Consider the following 22,415-nt stretch of genomic DNA (forward strand, 5'->3'; position numbering starts at 1 on the left):
AACTGTCATGAACATTATATATAAGCCCACATATGGAAATACACCTTGCTTTCTCTTGGGTAAATTCTCAGGCATAAGTTAGCTGAATAATATTTTAGGCATATATTAAACAATTTAAGAAATTGTCAAACTGTTTTCAAAGTGGCTCAGCCATTTTATGTTCATCGCAATAGTATATGAGAATTCAGTTTCTTCACAACTTCACTAACACTTGGTATTGTCAAACTTCTAAATTTTAGCCATTCTAGTAAGTGTATAGTGGTTATTGTGGTTTTAACTTAAATTTACGTAATAAATAATTACACTGAACATTTTTACACATCTATTTTCCATCTGTGTATCTTCATTATGAAGCATCTCTTCAAATATTTTACCTATTTTAATTGGAATTTGCTTTAGTATTATTGAAGTTTGAGAGTTCTTCATATATTCTGGATATGATCTTTAATCAGATCTTTATCAGATATGTGTCTTACAAATATTTTCTTCTAGTCAATGACTTTTTAAATTTTCTTCATGGTACCTTTTAATGAGCACTGTTTTTAAAATTTTGATAAACTACATTTTACCAATTTCTTAATTTTATGGACTGTGCTTTAGTATCATGTTTAAGGAGCCTTTGCATAAGCTGAGGTCAAAAAGATTTTCTAATACATTTTCTTCTAAACTAATTATTGTTTTAGTTCTACATTTATGTATGTGATCTGTTTTAATTACTTTTATTCATGTTGTAATGTATAGATTACAGTCCTTTTAAAAATATATTTTATATGTGGATTTCTAATAGTTCTGGCACTATTTGTTGAAAAGATTATTATTTAACCAAAGAATTGCGTTTGTATACATGTCAGAAATCAGTTGTCCATGTACATAAGAGCTTATTTTTGTACCCCCTATACTGTTTCATTTATCTGTTTTTCTGTCTTGACACCAGTACCAGTATAACGTTCTTGACAGCATCACAAGTTTTGAAATTCATTAGTATTATCCCTTTATCTTTTAAAACTTTTTCAACTTCTTTATTTATTTTACTATCTTAGATCTTTGACATTTTCAAATGAATTTTGCAGTTAGCTTGTCAATTTCTACAAAAACACATGCAGAGATTTTGATTGGGATTACATTGAACCTAAAGATCAATTTGGGGCAAATTATCATCTTAACAATATTAAGTGTTCCGGTTCATGAATATGCTATGTATCTCCATTTACTGAGGTCTTCCTTAATCTCTGTCAACAGTGTTAGAGCTTTCCAAGTGCAGGATCCTGCACATCTTTTTTTTTTAACACAGAAATGCCTCTTATGATTTTATATTTTTGATGTTAGTCTAAATGGTATCATTTTATGTAATTTCAATTTCTGGTTGTTTATTGATAGTGTATAACAACTTAGTTTGGCATATTGGCTTTGCATTTTGTACCTTGCCAAAAATCACTTATTAGTTCTAGTAGTGCTTTGCAGATTCCTTTGGGTTTTCTACATAGATGATCATGTCGTCTACAAACGCAGGCAGTTTGGATGGCCTTAATTTCCTTTTCTTGCGTTATGTAATAAGAACATAGTCCTATATATTTACACATCTAGTTGCCATTTCCTGTGCTCTTCATCCCATTTTGTAAATCCGTATTTCCATCTGCCATCATTTTCCACAGACTTCTATTAACATTTCTTGTAGTATGATTTGCAGGTGATACTTTTTTTAGTTTTTGTGTGTCTGAAAAAGTTTTTTTAAATGAATTTTATTTGAAATACATTTTCACTGAGTAGAGAATTCTAGGTTGAACTTTTTTTCCTTTCAATGTGAGATGTTATCCTGCATACTGTTTTTGTCAGGAAATTGACTGTCATCCCACATTTGTTTCTCTGCATATCACATAACTTTTTTCTCTGAAGGCTTTAAAGACTTTCTGTGTATCACTGGTTTTGAGCAAATTGATTATATTTTGCCTTAGTGTACTTGGGTCTTTTGATATTCTTGGATCTTTTAATATCAATTTTGAAATGTTTTCTATATTCTTTCATTAATCTTTGCTTTGCTCATCTCCCTTGAAGACTCCAATTACTCGTATATTAGACCACTTGAAGTTGTCATAGCTCAATGATTCTCTTTTCACTGTTTTCCTTTTTTTTTATTTCTCTCTCTCTTTTCTTTTGTATAATTTATGTTGCTATGTCATGAAGTTTCTTAATCTTTCCTTCTGCAACGGCTAATCTGCTTTTAATTCTATCCAGCATATTTTAATGTCACACATTGTAGCTTTCATTTTTAAAAGTCTGAGTGTTTTAAAAATTATCTTTCCTCTTTCTACTTAATTTTTTGAACACATAGAAAACCTCTATAATTACTCTTTTTAATGTTTGTATCTACAAGTTTTAACATTTGTGCCAGTTATGGGTCTATTTCAATTGATTATTTTCTTCTCATTATGGATCACACTTTCCTAATTTTTGGAAGGCCTGATAATCTTTGATTGGACATGTCAAACGTGTATTTTTTATTTGTTGGGTGCTGAATATGTATGTATTTCTATAAATATTCTTGAGGTTTGTTCTGAATATAGTTACATTATGTGGAAACAAAATCTAAGCTCTTGTTTTTATGATTTGTTAGATGCCAGTAACATTTGTTCTAAGGTTAATTATTTCTCATTACTGAGATGGGACTTTTTTGAGTACTTCACCCAGTGCCTTGTGAATTATGATGTTTTCCAGTCTGGCTAGTGAGAATAGGCACTATTCCCAGCCCCCTGTAGTACCAGTAATTTTTTCTCTAATCCTCTTGGATATGCTAATCTGTACCCTGCTGAATACTCAAAGAGGAAACTCCATATCCATTGGGTTCTTTATTTATGCATGCGGTTCTTTATTTATGCCTTCTTTATTTATGCACCTAGGCTGTACCCAGGTTCTCCCTCCCTTCACCACATCCTGGAAACTCTCTCAAAGCAACAAGTGGGGAAAGCAATAGGACTCACCTCATTTGTTACCAGTAAATTAAAAGTCACTGTCCTTTATTCCCTGATGGCCGATGTTTTAAAAATTATTGTTTCTAGTATGTTAGTCTTTGTTCTTTGTTGGTTTGTTTATTTTAAGCAGGAGGGTAAATCTGTTCCTTGTTGTTTTATCTTGGTTGGAAGTAGAAGTCCACTTTTGTTTCTCTTAATGTGGATAGAGATAAATAGATTTAAGATATTTTTATCGTAGAGAATTAAAGATGAGATATATATACTTGCCACATTCTTAGAATAAAATAAAATAAATAAACATATTGACAGGACTCTAGATTGTCCTTGATAAAATATTTTTCAAAAATAAATATGTTCAGACACAAAACAAATGAATATAACTGTTGAATACACACAAAAACTTCATAAATACTAGTTAGCAAAAGGCAGAAATCTATTAAAATAGCAATATGCTATAACCATAAAATTAAGAATAATTTTGGACATCAGTTAACATTGTAACTCTCTTATAAAATATTTGAGTACAGACTTGGAATTTTAACAAAACTCGTTCAAATCCCAACAATATCACTTACTTGCTATGTAATTTGGGGCATATTTCTTATCTCTTTTCATAGGCACTTTAACTTGGCTGAAAAACGGACCTCATTAAGATTATAAGAAGAGTAAATAAAGCACTGTTTGGTGCATTTGCCCAGAAGTTTTGGAATGTCACTTATTTTTTTAAGTTACTTTCTAGAATTGCCTAGAAATTGCAAAGTTAGTGGTGATCTGCTCCAATTTCTCACTCTCCATGGATTTTTTTCAGAGATGTGCACTCAGCTTTTACTTTGCACACTACCAGTCAAAGAAATTTGTATATTTAAAAGCTAAAGGATTTAGGGTTAGGTGTCAAAGCATTTTGTAAATCTAGGACACTATTATATTGTTAGACTAAAAGTACAATCTGATAGTTCACTCAGACATTTATAAGAGTTGACTAAGCTTTAAATGCATTCTGCAGATGCAATCTACAACCGTTTACAGCTAAGTGAGTACTTAGCCCATGCTAACCCAGTGTCCTCTGTCTCAGTCAAGAGAAACAGATAGCCTCCTTTATAGCTGTTTCTCCTTGTTGGAATCATTTTAGGCAATGGCTTTTGATTCATTTAACTGTCTTGTAATTCATGCATATCTTAATTTATATGCACAACAAATAGATATGCAACTGATACATAAGACGTATTGCCTAGGCCTATGCAAAATGCTGAGTGGGAAAAAATAGCACGATGTTTGTTCCCAAGAAAGACCAGATAGACAAGCAAAGAGAAAAAAATAAAAAGGCTGGGCCCCAGTGGCTCACGCCTGTACTCAAGTACTTTGGGAGAAGGAAGTGCATGGATTGCTGGAGCTCAGGAGTTTGAGACCAGCCTGGGCAACATGGTGACCCCCTGTGTAGCCTGGCATGGTGGCTCATGCCTGTAATCCTAGCACTTTGGAAGGCTGGGGCAGGAGGATTGCTTGGGCTCAAGAGTTTGAGACCAGCCTGGGCAACATGGTGAAACCCTGTCTTGACCAAAACTGTAAAAAATTAGCTGTATAAATATAAAAAATGGCACGTGTCTAAGGTCCCAGCTACTCAGGAGGCTGAGGTGGGAGGATCGCTTGAGCCCAGGGGGTAGAGGATGTAGTGAGCCAAGATCATGCCAGTGCACTCCAGCCTGGTTGACAGAGCGTGACCCTGTCTCAGGAAAAAAAAAAAAATAATAGATAGATAGATATAGATGATATAATTGAAAATACAAACATCAAACTAGATGTCATGGTAACAAATTAATGCTGAGCTCCGAGAAGAATGAATTGTTGTGGACTGGAGTAGTCAGGAGAAACTTTATGTAACAGGTGGCTAATGAGCTGGGACTTCAAAGTTAAGTACAAGCTGAAATTGTGGAGATGAGGTTGTGTCAACGAAGAACCATGATGAGAGCAAAATCAAAGAGACATGGGATATGTGGGATGTTAGAGGCGATGAGTGGACTAGGACTGGTCCTGTTGGCTGGTTTCTAGTGATATTTGAGAAAGTATTGTGGGAGATAGATTTGGAAAAATAAATTCAGGTAGTGGAAGACTTTATTCTGCAGGTACTGAGGAGTGTGGCAGAGATTTGCTAGTTGACACCAATACTCATTACCCATTCTTTCTGTGTGGTCATTGAAATTCCTGGTTTAACGGGATGCATGGGTATTCAGAACAAAAAGCATTTACAACCCTTCCTTGTAGCTGTGTGGTGTCAATGGAAGTGGTGTGTGCTTCTGAGTAGGTCCTTAAAGGGAAGAGGTATTCTTCCTTCCCTTTAACTTTCCCTATTGTCTGGCCTATTGTGTGAAATGTGGAAGTAGGCTGCTACTAGGGTCCATGTGAGCAAAGCGAACACCTCAGCGTTGTTGAGTAGCCAGAGAAAAGGATCCCGACTCCCAGACACCTTCGGGCAGCCATAGTTTGGGCTACTCACATACGCATTTTATGAGCTAAAATTTCACTTCTATTTTGCTTAAGCCACTGTATTTTGAGATTTGTAATGTAGCAGCCAAAATTTTGAATTGAGCTATTGCTTCCTCGTAGTCCTTATGGTAGCCAGACAAGGCCTAGGGTGGCCAGTGGCCCCTGAGCTTCACGCATCCTAACATGCCGTATAAATAATATATACATGAATGAGTTGGGAAGCTCTGCCTTTCTTACAACAAGGAACCTCTGGAAGTGTTTGAGTAAGGAAGCAGCAATATAAGAATAAAGTTTCACAAGAATTAATCTGAGTGACATTTAGCAGATCAGTGTTGCCTGGGGCTAGGAGTGGGGACTGCAGGATTTATCACAGATGGGCAAGAGGAAACTTTTTGACATAATGAAAATGTTCTAGATCTTGATTGTGGTTGTGGTTACATGAGTATATATAGTTGCCAAAACTAATTAACTCTATACTTGAAAGGGGTATATTTACTAGGTGTGCGTGTGTGTGTGTATATACATATATATGTGTGTGTGTGTATATATATGTGTTTATATACATGTATATAAAATCTCAATAAAGTTAATTTAAGAACTTAATTTGGGCTAGGCACGGTGGCTCATGCCTGTAATCCCAGCACTTTAGGAGGCCGAGGTGGGCAGATCACGAGGTCAGGAGTTCAAGGCCAGCCTGGCCAACATAGTGAAACCCCCATCTCTACTAAAAATACAAAATATTAGATGCGCACCGGTAGTCCCAGATACTTGGGAGGCTGAGGCAGGAGAATCACTTGAACCCAGGAGGCAGGGGTTGCAGTGAGCCAAGATCACGCCACTGACTTCAGCCTGGGCGACAGTGTGAGACTCCATTTAAAAAAAAAAAAAAAAAAAAAAAGAACTTAATTTGCCTGTGTGTGTACAAGATACTTTAGATAATTTATACTTGTTCTTGGGAAATAATAGTAGGAATGAGGTTAGACAAGAGCATCATTTTGAAAAAAATAGTAATAGAATCTGGAGACCAATTAGGCCTGGTGATATTGATTTATGTGGAGGGGAATTTGGCTTTTCTACGTAAAGAATCATCTGAGCTTCACCACGGGTCGGTGAAGATACCATGCCACAAAATGGGGAGAATGGAAGTACAGCTCTGCCACATATTAGCTAAGTAAATTTATTCAGTCTCTTGGAGTTCCTCTTCTTCATTTGTAAAATAAAGTGGGGTGCCTGCAAATTGCAAATGAGTTGCAAAGAACAGAGAAAATAAGTGTAAAGAACCTCCTACATGTGCCTGGTACCTAGTACGCACCCCTGAAAGTATGAGACAAAGAATGACTGCAATTAACACATAAAAATAGAAAAAGAAAAGCTTTCAAGATCAAGATGATACCAAAGATTCTATATGTTTCCAGGATGTGAGGAAATGAGAACTCAGTTCATAGGGGAGACGAATCTACTTGTAAATCTCAGAATGACAATAGGAAGAGGGTTGGGTGAAGCAGCATAGCAGTTGGCAGTGTTTTTAAAAAGGGGGCAGCTCCTTTGCCAGAGAAGATTCAGTAGTATAATCATTTCTTGTTTTTACCTCCCTTGACTCATCCACAGGAGTGGGAGTTCAGACAAAAGGAAGCTTCTGTGGCAATCTATTTAAGATTCTCCTCATATAAGATTTGGTTCCCAGCCCATTTTCTGTCAGGCTTCCTGAGATGGGAAAGCAATGCATAAAAATTCTCAGGCTTGACAGTGAATTCTCCAAAGCTCCAGACTGAAATTTACAGCTGCCTGTAGACATCTCCATCTGTATGTCCTGCAGGATCTCTAACTCTGTGTCTCAGACCAAATTAATTACCCTCTCATACTCGTTCCCCTCCATCTTCCATCTAGGTTAATGCCATTGCCAGTGTGCCAGGCGCAAAATCCAGAAAGTTCAGTTCTTTTACTTCTTGTCCCATACTCCCTGAGGTCTATCTACTGCCAATTTTTGTGGATTCACCCTGGTGTGACCTGTTTTATGCACTCTTGTTTTTTGAGGTCCGTTGTCCTGGTGAGGATCCTTATCCCTCTCCAGGACCACAGTAACAGCAAACTATCCAGTCTCCCGCCGGGACCTGCAGTGTGTACAACTCTCGAGCGCTTCGCTTACCTAGACTGTGGTCAGTGGTGGCCCACCCACTCAGGAGTTGCATAATGAGTATAACTGTCTCCTGGTCCCCTCTTTCTTACTTGGCTAATCCAGTTAAATTAATGAAATATTCATCATTTCTCTTTCTGAAATCACTTCGGTGACTTTACTTTGAGCCTACAGAACAAAGCACCCAAACTCAAATTTCATTCATTTGCTCTCCCATGGCATCTCTTCAAGCATTCTATGATCTAACCACATTGAACCATAAGTCATAACTCCAAAATAATGTATACTTTTTAACCTCAAACTCATGGCTCATGGAACATTTTCCACGAGCTAGCTAGACTCCACTGCTCCTTCTGATCCAGCTTGAAGGCCATCTCCTTGGCATAGCGGCCTTAGTTCCACTCTACTCCATCCCTTATTCTTAAGAAGGGCCCTACTTGCTGCATATTCCCTTATTTATTTTTCCTGTGGTTAGCACGAGTGTCTCTAACCCAGATTCTACAGTGTTTAAGGACAGACATCATCTCTTGTTGCCATCTCTGAGTCTCCAGGGCACTTTGAATGTACTGTTAACCAGTCTAAAAATGATCTTCTTAAATTTCTACTTTTAAAAAATGGTGATTTTTTTCAACCAAAGAAAGCTCTTAAAAATTCCCAAAGAAACAGTTAACAGTTTTGTTTGCAATGTACCCAAACAGTGAACTCCCTCAGCTCTACTGCATTAAATACACTTTTTTAACTCCCTTGCAGTTTTATTATTCCAGGTGCACCGCTACCATAAGAGGCTTTGTGGGCTATTGCTATAAATGTCATTCATTCCCATTAAGCAAGTGTATTATATACAAAATGATTGTCTAAATTTATGTTGACCATTCTAGAGTGTAGTAAATCAGGTAATACATCAAAATATCCGAGGTCTAAACATGTAGAAAGCAACTTTTGTAATTTGAGGACTTTCCATTTTACTGAGCCCGACATATTATATGCTTGCTCTTGCTGTGACTGTAAGGCATATTAAAAAAAGCAGCAGCTAAATTTGACCATTATACAAATAATTCAAACAAAACTCATAGATATCTATCTCAGTTACATGGGTATTTTAGGTGAAATTACAGGGATTTGGGGCATTGAGGAAGCTATTAGAAGGGATGCTTTTGGCTCTGATTGAACAAGTACTGTACTCAGTTTCCATTAAAATCTATGGAAGATTTTAAATATGGCAGTCAATTTCAAGTATTGTATTCCTTGACTCATTTGAAGAGAATTTGAAGTTAACTAAGAGACTCATATTCTCTTAAAAATTAGTAATAGTTATAAAACTATGATTATGCAAACATTGAAAAGATAAATTACCACAAATGGGCATATTTTTATATTATCTCAAACAAGTATATTACTTAACATTTAGCTAAAAAGCAAAAATGAAAAATAAGTGGGCTTTTTGACTCTTCTCAGTGAAAATACATACTCTTATAGGTCTGCTCTATAGTTTGGAAATCAATATTAATACTTTATGCAATCATTCTTTCTCATGTTTTTTCCCCTTGATAATCTTCTCAAGTGGCTTAAGTGCTTGTAATGTATTAAAAAATAGGCACAGACAAGTCATTACTCTCTAGAAAATATTTATTGACACATTTTATTTTTCTTTCCATATTCTGAGAAATAAACAAAATACACAAAATACAGTAAAATGCACTTTTCCCATTTCAAATAAATATACTATACTCTTGTAAAAAATTTAATAATCTGTGTAATTTGCCACAGTATATTAATCAGTGAAACAAAACAAAGAATCTCTAAATTGTCATGTGTTTTAATCATTCTTACAAGCATTTTTCTGGAGAAAAAGAACATTATTTTCTGTAGAATTATATTGACTTAGAGATTATTGCTTCTTGTTTGGAGAAGGCAAAGATAAGTTTTTTAAAAAGTGTTTAGTGTCAAAAAGAGTCTTCATTTGGGAGAAAAACAGCATACAAGTCCTTTCTGAATCAACTAAATTATGTGCAAATTTTCTTCTTAATACTTCCTAAAGACCAGACTACATTCTGCATAATGATTCCTATGTATCACACTGGTAATTTTCAAAATTAGTGGTTAAGTATTTAAATTAACAGTTATATGTGTAATATAAGCCCAGGACAGAATATTAAAGCTCTATTAACAGGAAAGGCTAAAAATAATGATGCTATACAGGACAAATTTTCCTTTTCATAATGGTTATTCTTAACATTATCAGAACTGAAATCTACTGAATTATACAGATTTAACACAGACTTATATACAAATAGATCCCTGATCAGTTTAAGACAATGTGTTAGCTTGCTCTTTTAAGTGGTAAGAATATTTTAGTAACCAGCAAAAATCACATTTAGGTAGTCACCAATATTGAAAGTTTTCTGATGTATAATTTATTTAGCATCAAAAGAATAGATCGCTGAATAATAAAAGTTATTAGTATCTTCTAACTTCCTATGTTAGCATTTAATTAGTACTTTCTATACTAGTTGGTAGAAGTAAATCAACCTTTACTGTAGCTCCAGTTCCACCATATGTGACTCGTTTGCATGGATGCAGAAATGCTAATCAAACCATGCTGCCTCAAAACATAACTGTGTTCAGTCATACACAGGCTACACAGTGGGTATGACATTTGTCTTCCGCATTTTAAGGGCATCAATTATTGTCCAGGTGGTGACTTATGACATGAAACTTTTCCCTCCTCATTTTAAAGCATAGAATAGTATATGCTTAGGTGTTATTTTATGACAACATTTTTATTCTACCTGTTTCTGAAACACATAGTATGTACTCAAAAATTCACAAGTCCAATAAAACAAGTTTGTGGTTTTCTTCTGTGACATTTCTTTTTATAACTCCTCCATCTCAAAGTGTGTATTAAAGCTGTTTGCCATGGATGTGTGTTCAAAGATTCTTGACAGGCTTGGTTTCAACAGTTCTACTGAGGGACATGACAGGTGCTGAGAGTTCTCATTCTTCAAGGACATCATTTGGTCTGTCACAGGCTCCCTTCTATCATAATACAGAGCCCAGAGCAGAGTAATGGTGAGAATCATGGCCAGAATTTGTGTCACTCCAATGGAGATTCCCAGAAATCTCAGCACCTGCAGTTGTTTGGTTCCTCTCAAAAAGGAATACATTTTCTTCCCACAACCCTGTAAAAGAAATACACGGTCAACATTATTTTACATATGTTACAGAAGGCCAAAAATAGTTAATGAAAGCAAACAATCTGTATCAGTTAATGAAATCAGACTATTTGGATCATAAAGTTTAAGACAGTGGTTCTCAACAGGGAAAGCTGATGAGAAGGAGGTTCAGAAAGGGATGTGTGTAGCTTTTGAAAAGCCTGTCCAGCTGATTCCAATGAGCCAACCCCTTCTTTTGTCTTTCTCAAAACCTGAAGTTGAGACCCACTGGTATAAAACTCAACATCTAAAGCAGGGGTTGATTTACTTGTTTTCTTTTTTCAGATGGCCAGATAGTAAATATTTTGGGCTTTGTGAGCCATATGGTCTCCATGGCAACTACTCATCCCTGCCACTGTCACAAGAAAGCAGCCATAGACGGTAAGTGAATGAATGAATGTAGCTGGGTTCCAGTGAAACTTCAAACACACCAAAAGGCATTAGGCCAGATCTGGCACACAATGTTTATGATTTAATAATACTTAACACTGATTTGGTAAAGTTGCTTCTCTGGCCACCTTAACCTATTTGATACAAACACAAGAAATTTGCACAAACACAGACATACACATACATTCTGTGGGAAACTAACATAGACATCACAAAGACAACTCACCAAAATTTAAGTATTTTTCAAAGAGTTCCACTCAAATATTCTGTGAGAGCTCATTCTTAGGTTTATGTGTCATTTTAATAAGCATTTTTAAATGACACAGTGATACAGCAGATAGAAATTATTTAGGCAGATAGTGAGGGTAAAAGAGTCCTCGGCGGAATTTCTCTTTTAACAAAAAGCAGCTCCAAAATCATTAAAAGAACTGCCTGAAAAATCGAGCTGTAGACATAGACAAGCAAGCTGGAAGCTTGCACAGGTGAATGCCAGCAGCTGTGCCAACAGAAAAGGGCTACCTGGGGGCCAGGTATGTTCAACATGGAGGCTCCACCTTCCCCTGTCTTTGTGTATAAAGTAAAGAAACAGGTAACATGGCGCCAGCCAAGTAGAGAACCCATCAGAACAATAAAAGATTAGGGTGGAGGTGGCCAGATTTTCACGCACCATGCAAATGGTACACCTGGTCCAACCAATCTTTCGTGCCCTGGGTACATCAGACTCTGCCTCCTCAAGATTATCTATAAAACCCGCTGCATTTTGCTGTGGACCAGAAAACCCACTCAGGAACCCTCTCTGCAGGAGACAGCTCTTCTCTTTTTGCGTCTATTAAACCTCCACTCTTAACTTCACTCCCTGTGTGTTCACATCCTTGATTTCCTTGGCCTGAGACAACTAACCTTGGGTATTACCCAGGATGGACAGTGTCACTTCAACAGTATAGTATAATGGTTAAGATCATGAACTGCTACGTGATTTGGGGCAAGTTATTTCATCTCTCTGTGCTTCAGTTTTCTTGTCTAAAAACATAGATGATAATAGTGCTTACCTGTCTGCGATGTTGGGAGGATTAAATGCACAGACACATTTTAACACTTAGAATAGTGCCTCATAAATGTTAAGAACCCAATAGGTACAATCTCTTGTCTCATATGTCAGTTCACAGATTATAAAGTAGAAAGATCAAATTAAAAATAGATGGAGAATCTATGATTAGCAGATATTAATGGAAAAATATGAGGTACAACACTTCATAAAAGAGTATGAAAATACCAGAAACACAGCATTATGTCACCAGTGAGCACTTCTGCTCAGCTCTACCCTACAAGAGCAAGGTGGCTGCCACTGTTTTACAGGACAAAGAGATAACTGTCCAAAATGATTACTTGCTACTGAGACATTAGATCATTAGCTTCCTGATGAAGCAGAGAAATGTTTTACATAGTTTGGGAAGAGTCACCTCAAAATTTGTTAAGTTAAAAAGATTTGGCTTCAGACATCTGGAAAATTAATTTGCATAGCAACTTCATTTAACATCATTACCAAATAATGTGGCACTATTTTCTCACATCTATCTTTGAAGAAATTGATATAAAACAGCCTTGGATCATGTTTAGCTGATTCCTTACCTATGTTCTCAGTACTTAGTACAAAAATGGACTTTTAGTGAATAAATAATTAGCATGAATATATTAATATTTTAGTAATAATAACAGATTTCAGAATTAGAGGTAAATTGGCTGGGCGTGGTGGCTCACACCTGTAATCCTAGCACTTTGGGAGGCCAAAGCGGGCAGATCACTTGAGGTCTAGAGTTTGAGACTAGTCTTGCTATCATGGTGAAACCCTGTCTCTACTAAAAATACAAAAATTAGCTGGGCATGGTGGTACATGCCTGTAATCTGAGCTACTCTGGAGGCTGAGACATGAGAATTGCTTGAACCCGGGAGGCAGAGGTTGCAGTGAGCTGAGATCGCCCCACTGGACTCCAGCCTGGGCAACACAGCGAGACCCTGTCTCAAACAACAACAACAACAACAACAAAAGAATTAGAGGTAAACCAAAGATACAAAATTCCAGTTAGGAGGAGTAAGTTCAAGAGGTCTACAATACAACGTGGTGACTATAATTAATAACAATGTATTAGTTATTCAAAAAAGTAACCCATTCAATAAATATATATGCTGATGATTCAATTCTGTGAAATGCTATCAGTAAATTACTTGATTTTTACCCTTTCAATAGTGTCTGGGGCTTAAATTGTATCTCTATTGTCTTAAGATCTCCTACCCCTTTACACTAATTCATTTTAAGCTAAGAAACTGTGCCAGAAATGTAATGTTTCCTTTTCAAATCTGGGAATAAAACAAGGCAGAAATTGATAATTAAGTAAAGTTTATTATGTTTCATATCTTGGCACTGTTTAAAGTCTATTTCAGTGTATCTTAAACAATCACATTTATTTTTAAAATGGTACAGTAAATTCTATCACCTAGGATGGTTGGGGAATGAGACCTATTAATATGGAACACTCTAGAATGGGAGGGGTCCTTGGAAGTAATGAATTCAACTTTTTATCTTTTAAAAACATGGCAAAAAAGCACTTGTAGAGTGACATAGCAAAACTGGCATGGAAAGGACCTCCAAAGAATCTCTACTCATGTAAGCAATGAAAACACTGGCAAAAAACTGTTAGCCTCAATTTTTCTAGAATTCTGGAAATTAACCAAAGTTTTGCAGCAATCTGAGGAGCGTTTATTCACGAAAAGCCGCCGAATCTCATTAGGAACAGCAAGCGCTATGCAATTTTCATTTGCCCTATTCCCATCCCTGCTCCCCCTTGGTAGCCTGGAAAGCCAAGAGCCTGCAATCCTGGTGAGAACTGGCAACCTAGCCGCCACCAGAGGGCGCAGAATGGGGTTGCAGCTCCTTCAAGGCCCCATTCCCAGAGGATTGTTATTGTATGGCTGATCTGGCGGTTCCCCAGAAGACCCCACTCAGAAGGATGTCTTTATTTGACCTGAACTTGAAGCCCGACTAGGGAAAGCCTCCGGTCCCTCCCCCTCAGGAGGTTTCCAACGACAGTTAGAGGTAACTATTGATCTCTGAGGCTGCCTGAGGCAGTTGGTAACAGTTGTGCACAAGGGGGCTTGACAAAGCTCTGACATATTCGTGGGGATCTCGAAAATTACACACACGAATAGGGCTATGCTTAGATTCAGGGGCTGTGCATAGGCCCAGGAAAGATCTGCAAAGATCCTAAGATCTCTCCTCTGGCTGACGATGAAGCTCTGTGCACCCTTGGTAAAGGCCAGGAGACTCGCTGGTTCTAGACATCTAAGGCATCTAAGGAAATCTCTGTCCGTTCATTAACTGACCACTAAGCTAATTGAGCAGAAACTTCAATGACCACATGTGACAAAGAACACAGCCTTTAGAGAATTAGTTTAGAAAATGCTATCGAACCAAGAAATAAACAACAGCAAACGTTGGAGAGGTGGAAAAATCTGATTTTCCAAGTTGTCACATTATATTATTTAAAACGTCCTGTTCTCTTAAAAAAAAAAAAAAAAAAAAAAAACAGTTATAAGACATGCAAAGAAACAAGAAAGTATGACTCACAGGGGAATAAAAAAAAAATGAATGAAATTGTAGTTCTAATGAGAGGGACTCCCCGCCTCACTAGACAGTCTTGTCCACACTGGAACAACACTAATTTTTAACAAGCACTCCCTTGTTGGAACCTGACTTCTTTGTAAGGAAGGATGCACTGGTTCTAACTCTGCTCTTAACCCTTCCCTTTTCCATAAGGTAGAGAGTCACAGCTGAAGAATTAATTATCTCTTTCCCTTTAACTATTCTCCTCTCCAGGCTAAACAGTTCTAGTCTTCAAGTTTTCCAAAATATGTACACTTCATCATTCTGTCGATCCTTTTCTAGACTGTGTTGATTCTGTCAATGTTTCTTTGAAAATGACATTGATTTGTAACTTTAAAAATATACAAAATGCAATGAAATATTAAGACAATCAAGGTTATTGAAAATGACTTTGGATTCCAATGACAAAAAAAGCTTTTTCGGTTGCCCAGAAATGTAGAGCATGTCTACATTTATAGTCTACAATTATACAATTGCGTAATTGTATTGACATGTCACATAGTTGGGACTTGGTGTCCTTCCAGATCACTGGTCCCTGAAGATTATCTTCACACTCAGGTAGGCAAGTATGCTTTATTCCAAGCAAAGGTCCTAGTTAGACTCCTCCATTTTTATGGCAAAATATCAGGTGATCATTTCCTCATTTGGTTTAAAAAGCATACAGATGACTCCTCAAACAAGGCAGAATTTCAGTCCTTAAACTTGTCATCAGAATTCATTAAACTATATTTTATGCTTCTCTATCAAGAGTCTCCCCAAAAGAGGTGTCAACTACAGATTATCTAAAAGAAATGAAATCAGTTGACATTATAGTACTTTATGTCCGTCCGTCAAACCAGGTCACCAAAATGTGCCAACTTGCAATATATTAACTTATGCTTTTGCACATTATTTTCTACCAAGGTATATTTTAAGGATATGCATTGGAAAACACCATAAGAAACTGTTCTATAAAATCTGTGAAAAATGATATTGAAGATATTTTTTCTCGATAAAGTAGTAGATATAAAATCCCACTGGATAAAATATTTAGAATTTTGCTCCCTTTGAGGTTAGAATGTTTGTTCTCCTAACATTAGAATTATGGTGATGATCGTATCTCCTTTTCACCCGGGCTGTCAGAAAGCTGAGAGGCAAACAGGACACTCAACTATAGCAACTGTGTCTGTCTTCATGTTAAGCACATGTACTTACTCTTTCCTTTAACCTTGACTTTCCAATTCTGTTTCTATTTTATTATTAATTTACTGTATTTTTGTTGTATACTGCCCTATATCCTTTAATAAATTCAATTTTAAAAGATACAGAGTATAATTCTATAAGTAAAAGCACAAATTTCTCTATGGTCATGCAATTAAATATTTCCTTGCTGACTCATTAGGCATGTAGAAACTTGCAGCAGACAGGCATTGATAAAATTAGTACATTGGTCCCCACCCATCTCATGTTGAAATGTAATCCACAGTGTTGGAAGCAGGGCCTGGTGGGAGGTGTTTAGATCACGGGGGTAGGTCCCTCATGAATGGCCATCCTCTTGGTGATAACGGAGTTCTCACAAGATCTGTTTCTTTAAAAGTGTGTGTTTATTGTAGCACTATTCACAATAGCAAAGACTTGGAACCAACCCAAATGTCCATCAGTGACAGACTGGATAAAGAAAATGTGGCACATATACACCATGGAATACTATGCAGCCATAAAAAAGGATGAGTTCATGTCCTTTGTAGGGACATGGATGCAGCTGGAAACCATCGTTCTCAGCAAACTATCACAAGAACAGAAAACCAAACACCGCATGTTCTCACTCATAGGTGGGAATTGAACAATGAGATCACGTGGACACAGGAAGGGGAACATCATACACCGGGGCTTGTTGTGAGGTGGGGGAGGGAGGAGGGATAGCATTAGGAGATATACCTAATGTAAATGACGAGCTAATGGGTACAGCACACCAACATGGTACATGTATACATATGTAACAAACCTGCACGTTGTGCACATGTAACCTAGAACATAAAGTATTAAAAAAAAAAAAAATGCATAGCACCGCCCCCCATCTCTGTCTCCTTTTCCTGCTTTGGCCATGTGATGTGCCTGCTGCCGCTTTGCTTTCTACCATGCTCAAAGCTCCTTGAGGCCTTCCCAGGGGCAGAAGCCATTATCATTTACCCTTCCTGTACAGCCTGCAGAACCATAAGCCAATTAAACCTCTTTTCTTATAAATTACCCAGTCTCAGGTATTTATTTGTAGCAGTGCAAGAATTGCCTAACACAGGTGTCATGCTGAATATCAGTGAATCATTTTCACAAGTACTTAAAGTTAAGAACCAACTTTGCAAAGAATAGTTCTCTTCTTGAGAGGACAGTCAGTATGTTTCTAGATTTGTCTGTATAAGATGATTGACCTCCTCAGTCACTCTGTAAATTCTTCATTGAAATAGCTCCAGGGTTTTCTTTCTGTTCTGAATCATTCTTATTGAAGTAATTCAACCTGAACATAACCCTGAGCATATTTTGAGCCAGTCAAATAATTATGCATAAGGTTTACATTTTTCAGTGTGAGCTTGTCTTGAAAAGTAAGACATTAAGTCTAGATAAAAAACATAGATGTGTTCATATGTATTGATTATACTATTTATAGATATTTAGCTGCATAAACAAACATTTCTGTAGAGTAAAAAGAGAACACAAATGATAAAATTCAAAACTGCATTTCATTTCACAAAGAGTATTTTATTCAGAATAGGAAAGAACCGAAGTTTACTTACTTGCTTTTCTCAAAATAAAATACTCTGAATTAATTTTACTTGAAAATGTTTTCTTCCTAAAAAAAGCTAGGTTAGCCCTATGTTAATAACTTCAGATAATTCAAAGGTATGAATAAGACATGTTGGCCAACCTACTTTACTTGCTACAATATTAAAATTCTTGTCAACCATTAGCTGTAAATAATAACACTACCTTTATCAGAGAAAAATCACAAATCCCCTACATTTCCTGGAATCCATTTGAAGGCATGTCGGATGCCTCATTTCACTTGAGGAAATTATACACTTGAAATTATTCTCTGATCTATCTCCAAAATGAGTTTCTAAAATTGGAAGAACACCCATGGCTTTTCAGTACTCAATATTCACAGGCCACATCAAAAAGTCAGGCAGCCTTTTAATGTGCTTACCAAGATAAAGTATAAATAAAAACTAGGTGCCAATACATGCCAATATTAATGTTTTTGTAAATAAACATCACTCTCAAGTTTGAAATAACTATATTGATTATCAGATGCAAATATACAATCTTCAATCCTCTTTCTTCTAGAATTGAAGTCAATAATAGCAGTTAATGAGCTCACAGATTTAAATAGGTTAGAGCAAAAGTTCTCCACTGATAATCTTAAGCTCTGCAGGGAAATAATGCTTCCTTTAAAAAAAGAGCAAGCAATAAAATTCACTACAAGACTTTCTATTCTTTAGCTGTCTCTTAGGAGAACAGAAAGATAACTAAATCTGTGCATAGAAAATGCAGTAGAAAAAAGTCATCTTATTATTTCTTAATATATGAAAGATCTTCATATCTCATTTAACCCTCACAATACCCTATTACATAGGTAGAATAAAGAAATGTAAAAGACTGCATTTACCGATCATTTTTCATTTTAATCAAAAAAATGTAGTTACAAAGAGGCTAGAGTCAGAAAACCTGGAAGGCTCCATGCTCACTAGTTAGGTCAGTTCCAGCAGGCTGACGGAGCAGAGTTTATTCACAGACCCCTCCTGCACACATTTTCTCTCATGGGGGCCCATTTTGGTACCTTAAATTTGCATCTATAAGAAGTTGGAGGGTGTTAAAACAAGCAAAGTGAGAAACTGGACCAAGTCCCAAAAACTTCGACCTGAAAATCTACCTTCAGCCAGCACAAACACACATAACCAGAAAATACACACTTCCCTGTCATTTCAAGCAAAACTAAGGGCAATTTAGCTAGTTAAAAATCTAATCATAGATCAATACATTTTCTACTTACTTCAATAAATACCTTAATAAATTATTGTTATTATTGTCATAAGCTACCACTGTGGTAAGTGGTATACTAACAGTTTTTCATGTCATACCTCAATTTATCTTTGTATATTACAATGATGTGGGTACTATTAATATCTTAGTAGAGATAAGGGAACTGGGATATAGAAGAAAAAAATCTCTACACTCAGTATCTCTGAACTTCATTATCTCTGCCCTTAAGTGTTGGCAGGTCACAGAGTTCTGTCCTTGGCTGCATGTATTGCATCATTTCCTGGTGTAGTCTTACTTCCCTCCACACCTTCACTGCCTCATGTACATTGATGACACCTGTGTAAACTTAGTCCCTCCACCTACCTACCCACCCAGTCTGTCCTCCATTTGATCCACAGTAATTAATGTTTATATAAGAATATAGCTTCCGGCCAGGCACAGTGGCTCACGCCTATAACCCCAACACTTTGGGAGGCTGAGGCAGGCAGACCACGAGGTCAGGAGATCAAGACCATCCTGGCTAACATGGTGAAACCCTGACTCTATTAAAAATACAAAAAAATTAGCCTGGCGTGGTGATGGGCGCCTGTAGTCCCAGCTACTCAGGAGGATGAGGCAGGAGAATGGCGTGAACCCAGGAGGCGGAGCTTGCAATAAGCCTAGATCGTGCCACTGCACTAAAGCCTGGGTGAAAAAGCGAGTGAGACTCCATCTAAAAAAAAAAAAAGAAAAAAAAAAAAAAAAACAAAGAAAAAATGGAACATAGCTTCCTAGCCAGACCACATTTTCCAGCCTCCCTTGGAGCTAAGCAAAGCCATGTGAGTTCCTGCCAACAAAATCTGAACAGTGGTGATGGGTGTAGGCCTTCACGCATTGGGAGTTCTCCTTCTCACTCTCTTTCTCTCCATGACTAGAACTGGAGACCAACTTTGGAAGACAAGGTATTTAAAAGGCAAAGTTGTCTCCTCATTGTGGCCCCTGGATGAACTTGTGCAGCAGAGCTGCCTGGAGGTGTAAATCAGGTCATTGGTCTATGAAAGAGAAATAAACTCCCAGCTTATCCAAGCCATTGTATTTTGAGTTAGCACTTTCCTTAATTAGTACACACAAATTCCGAATCTCTATCTGAGTTCTGTCTCCGAAGCCCATATTGCCTCCTGGGTTTCTGCAAATGCAATATCTGACAAGAACCTTAAATCCAGTATTTCCAAAATGAAATTAATCAACTCTAACCTCTCCCTTCAGTAAATGGCTTCCTCATCTGTGAGAGTCCAAATCAAAGTCAAGAATGCTTGCAAGTTCCCTGTCATTCACTCCCCACAGCCAATTTATAACCTAGTCCTGTTCATTCTACCACTGACATATCTTCCACATTCATTCCTTCCTCTCCATACTAAATGCCACAACCTGAATTCCAGCCTCTACCATCGCATGAGTTATCTGCTACAGTTTCCTACCTCAATTTCTCTGCCTTAAGACCCAGTCTTCAGCTTAAATTCCCCACCTCAACTCATTCTCTACAATGCCAACAGCATGATGTTTAAGCTTAAATCTAAAACTGTTATTTCGTAAGGTAGCTTTTCAGGTCAAAATACTATCATGGCTTTCACATCCATACATTTTAAGGGCAAAAATTGCAAGTCTCTACTAATAGAGTCCAAAAGGAAATATCATTTGATGGAATACAGAATAGAGAACAGGAAACTCACAATTGAATGATGTCGAGAAAGAGAGTGAAAGAGAAGAAGAATGCATTTGTATACCTGAAACAAAACCGGCAGAATGGTTTAAGACCTGATAGGATCAAGCAAAGCCCGAAGATAAAAAGGGATCTTCCCCCCTACCAAGCCCAAACTGATCCCGCAGGGCTTTGAATGATAAAACAAATACCACCGCAAGTCAGAGTCAACCAGATCCCATCAGCAGCTACTTGCAGAGGAGATAATGAAATCAGTAGAGAGACAGGAGGGAGCATCTTTGACTTTATATAAAAGAACCCTGAGAATGGAAATTCTTGAGGTATTCCATCTAAATAATCACTGAGCCTGCAAACTGCAAACTACCTACCGTTGACTGTCTGAGCAGGAGGCTTTACGGATGTTTATCTGAGAACAAAGTTTCATTATTCAAAAATCAGAACCCTATGACTACATTGTCCTAAACCGTCTTTTTATAGTAATGCCTCAAATTTGTGAATATGTTTCCCTTTTTATTTGGCAACTATTCACAGACTTCAGTATAAAATACCCACGTATTATCAGGAGGTACAGGGCTCTTCAGAATCCAACCCCTGCCCTCTGTATCCCTGTAAACGTGGCCCTTCTCACACGCTGTGCTCCAGCCATGCTCTCTTGCTTCCAGCTCTAACTTTGCCCCATTGTTTCTTGGCTGGGCATGCCCTTTTTGGCCCTGTGCCACCCTAATATTTTCTGCATGTGGCTTATAGCTACTTATTCGTTAAGATTAGAAGCCCAAAGAGTTACTACCACTGCTATGTGTTCCCACATTGTGTATCTCAATCATAAAGACAATGGCAATTAAGGATTGCCTGCTGTGTGTCAGGCTCCCTTTTTTTGTGCCCAACTTAAAGATTTTCTAATTCCTACCTTTTCTTTTAGTCACTGATGTGGGGAATCTGTTCTAGGCAGACTTGACCAACTTCCACGTTGGTGTAACTAGCCAGTACCTAGCTGGAGGTCTAAGCTATGATCTCTCACTCCCTGTGTCGGCCTTCTCTTTTAATACTTGCCCCTAATTTTTTGTTTCAAGTGTGGCAATTTACTTGGTCTGAAGTAGAATCCTACTAATAACCAGAGAGCTGGGTTGTCTGGGAAAAAACAATTGACCTTATATCTAGGTGGAGCTTGCCAGAAGGCCAAGTCCACCCCTCAGTCATGGCCTTTTATTCCGACACCACTCTGTCAGGTCTCCAGTTATGGCTCAGGAGTGATGAGGAAACATTTATCATAATATAATGTTGTACATGAAAATTATAAAGCAAAAGTTATTTCTATTAGTCAAAACAAAGACATACACTATTAGTTCATCTTTCTAATTGGCGAAAGATGTTAGCAGGAAAGGAGTGTTAACAAAAAGTGTTGAGAACTAAAACATCGCCCAGAAAAAAAGGTTGGTTATAAAACAAATATCATTTGCCAAGGTCAGCAGAGTATAGAGGAGACAGGTGAGGGCAGTATTTCTAATCAGGATGAGGGCTCAGAGTGTGAATTCATGACCTTCAACTCAAACATTGTACAACACTCATACTGAGAGAATAAAACCCTCAAACAGCCCATCCCACATGGTTCACCACTGATAAAGTTTCTCTCCATGACCAAACTCTATTCAGGCTCCACTGAGTTCTTTTTCAACCGAACTTGACGTTTGGACTTTGGTGTTTGTCTCTGCATTGTTCAATTTTAGCAAGAATCTTGGTAAGTTGGTTTACTGAGATTCCCCATTCTTCATACTTTATCATCCTTGATATCTAACTGGCTTCTTCTTTCTCCACCCATCGTCCAAGAGATGTCTGATCACCCTGGCCTGCCTTCAGTACAAGT

General features: G+C 37.3%; 1 protein-coding gene across 1 annotated transcript in view; it reads right to left on the reverse strand.

Annotated features, from left to right (window-relative positions):
• Positions 1-9,191: 9,191 nt before the first annotated feature.
• LOC113224822 (tetraspanin-12) overlaps positions 9,192-22,415 on the reverse strand; it is a 70,496-nt gene continuing 57,272 nt past the window's right edge. The window contains exon 8 of the mRNA XM_026454316.1: positions 9,192-10,760. Within this exon, the coding sequence (XP_026310101.1) occupies positions 10,455-10,760 (306 nt within the window). The 3' untranslated portion in view covers positions 9,192-10,454. The remainder of the gene's footprint in view (positions 10,761-22,415) is intronic.

This window comes from Piliocolobus tephrosceles, unplaced genomic scaffold (genome assembly GCF_002776525.5).
Source record: "Piliocolobus tephrosceles isolate RC106 unplaced genomic scaffold, ASM277652v3 unscaffolded_40, whole genome shotgun sequence".
Classification (NCBI taxonomy): domain Eukaryota; kingdom Metazoa; phylum Chordata; class Mammalia; order Primates; family Cercopithecidae; genus Piliocolobus; species Piliocolobus tephrosceles.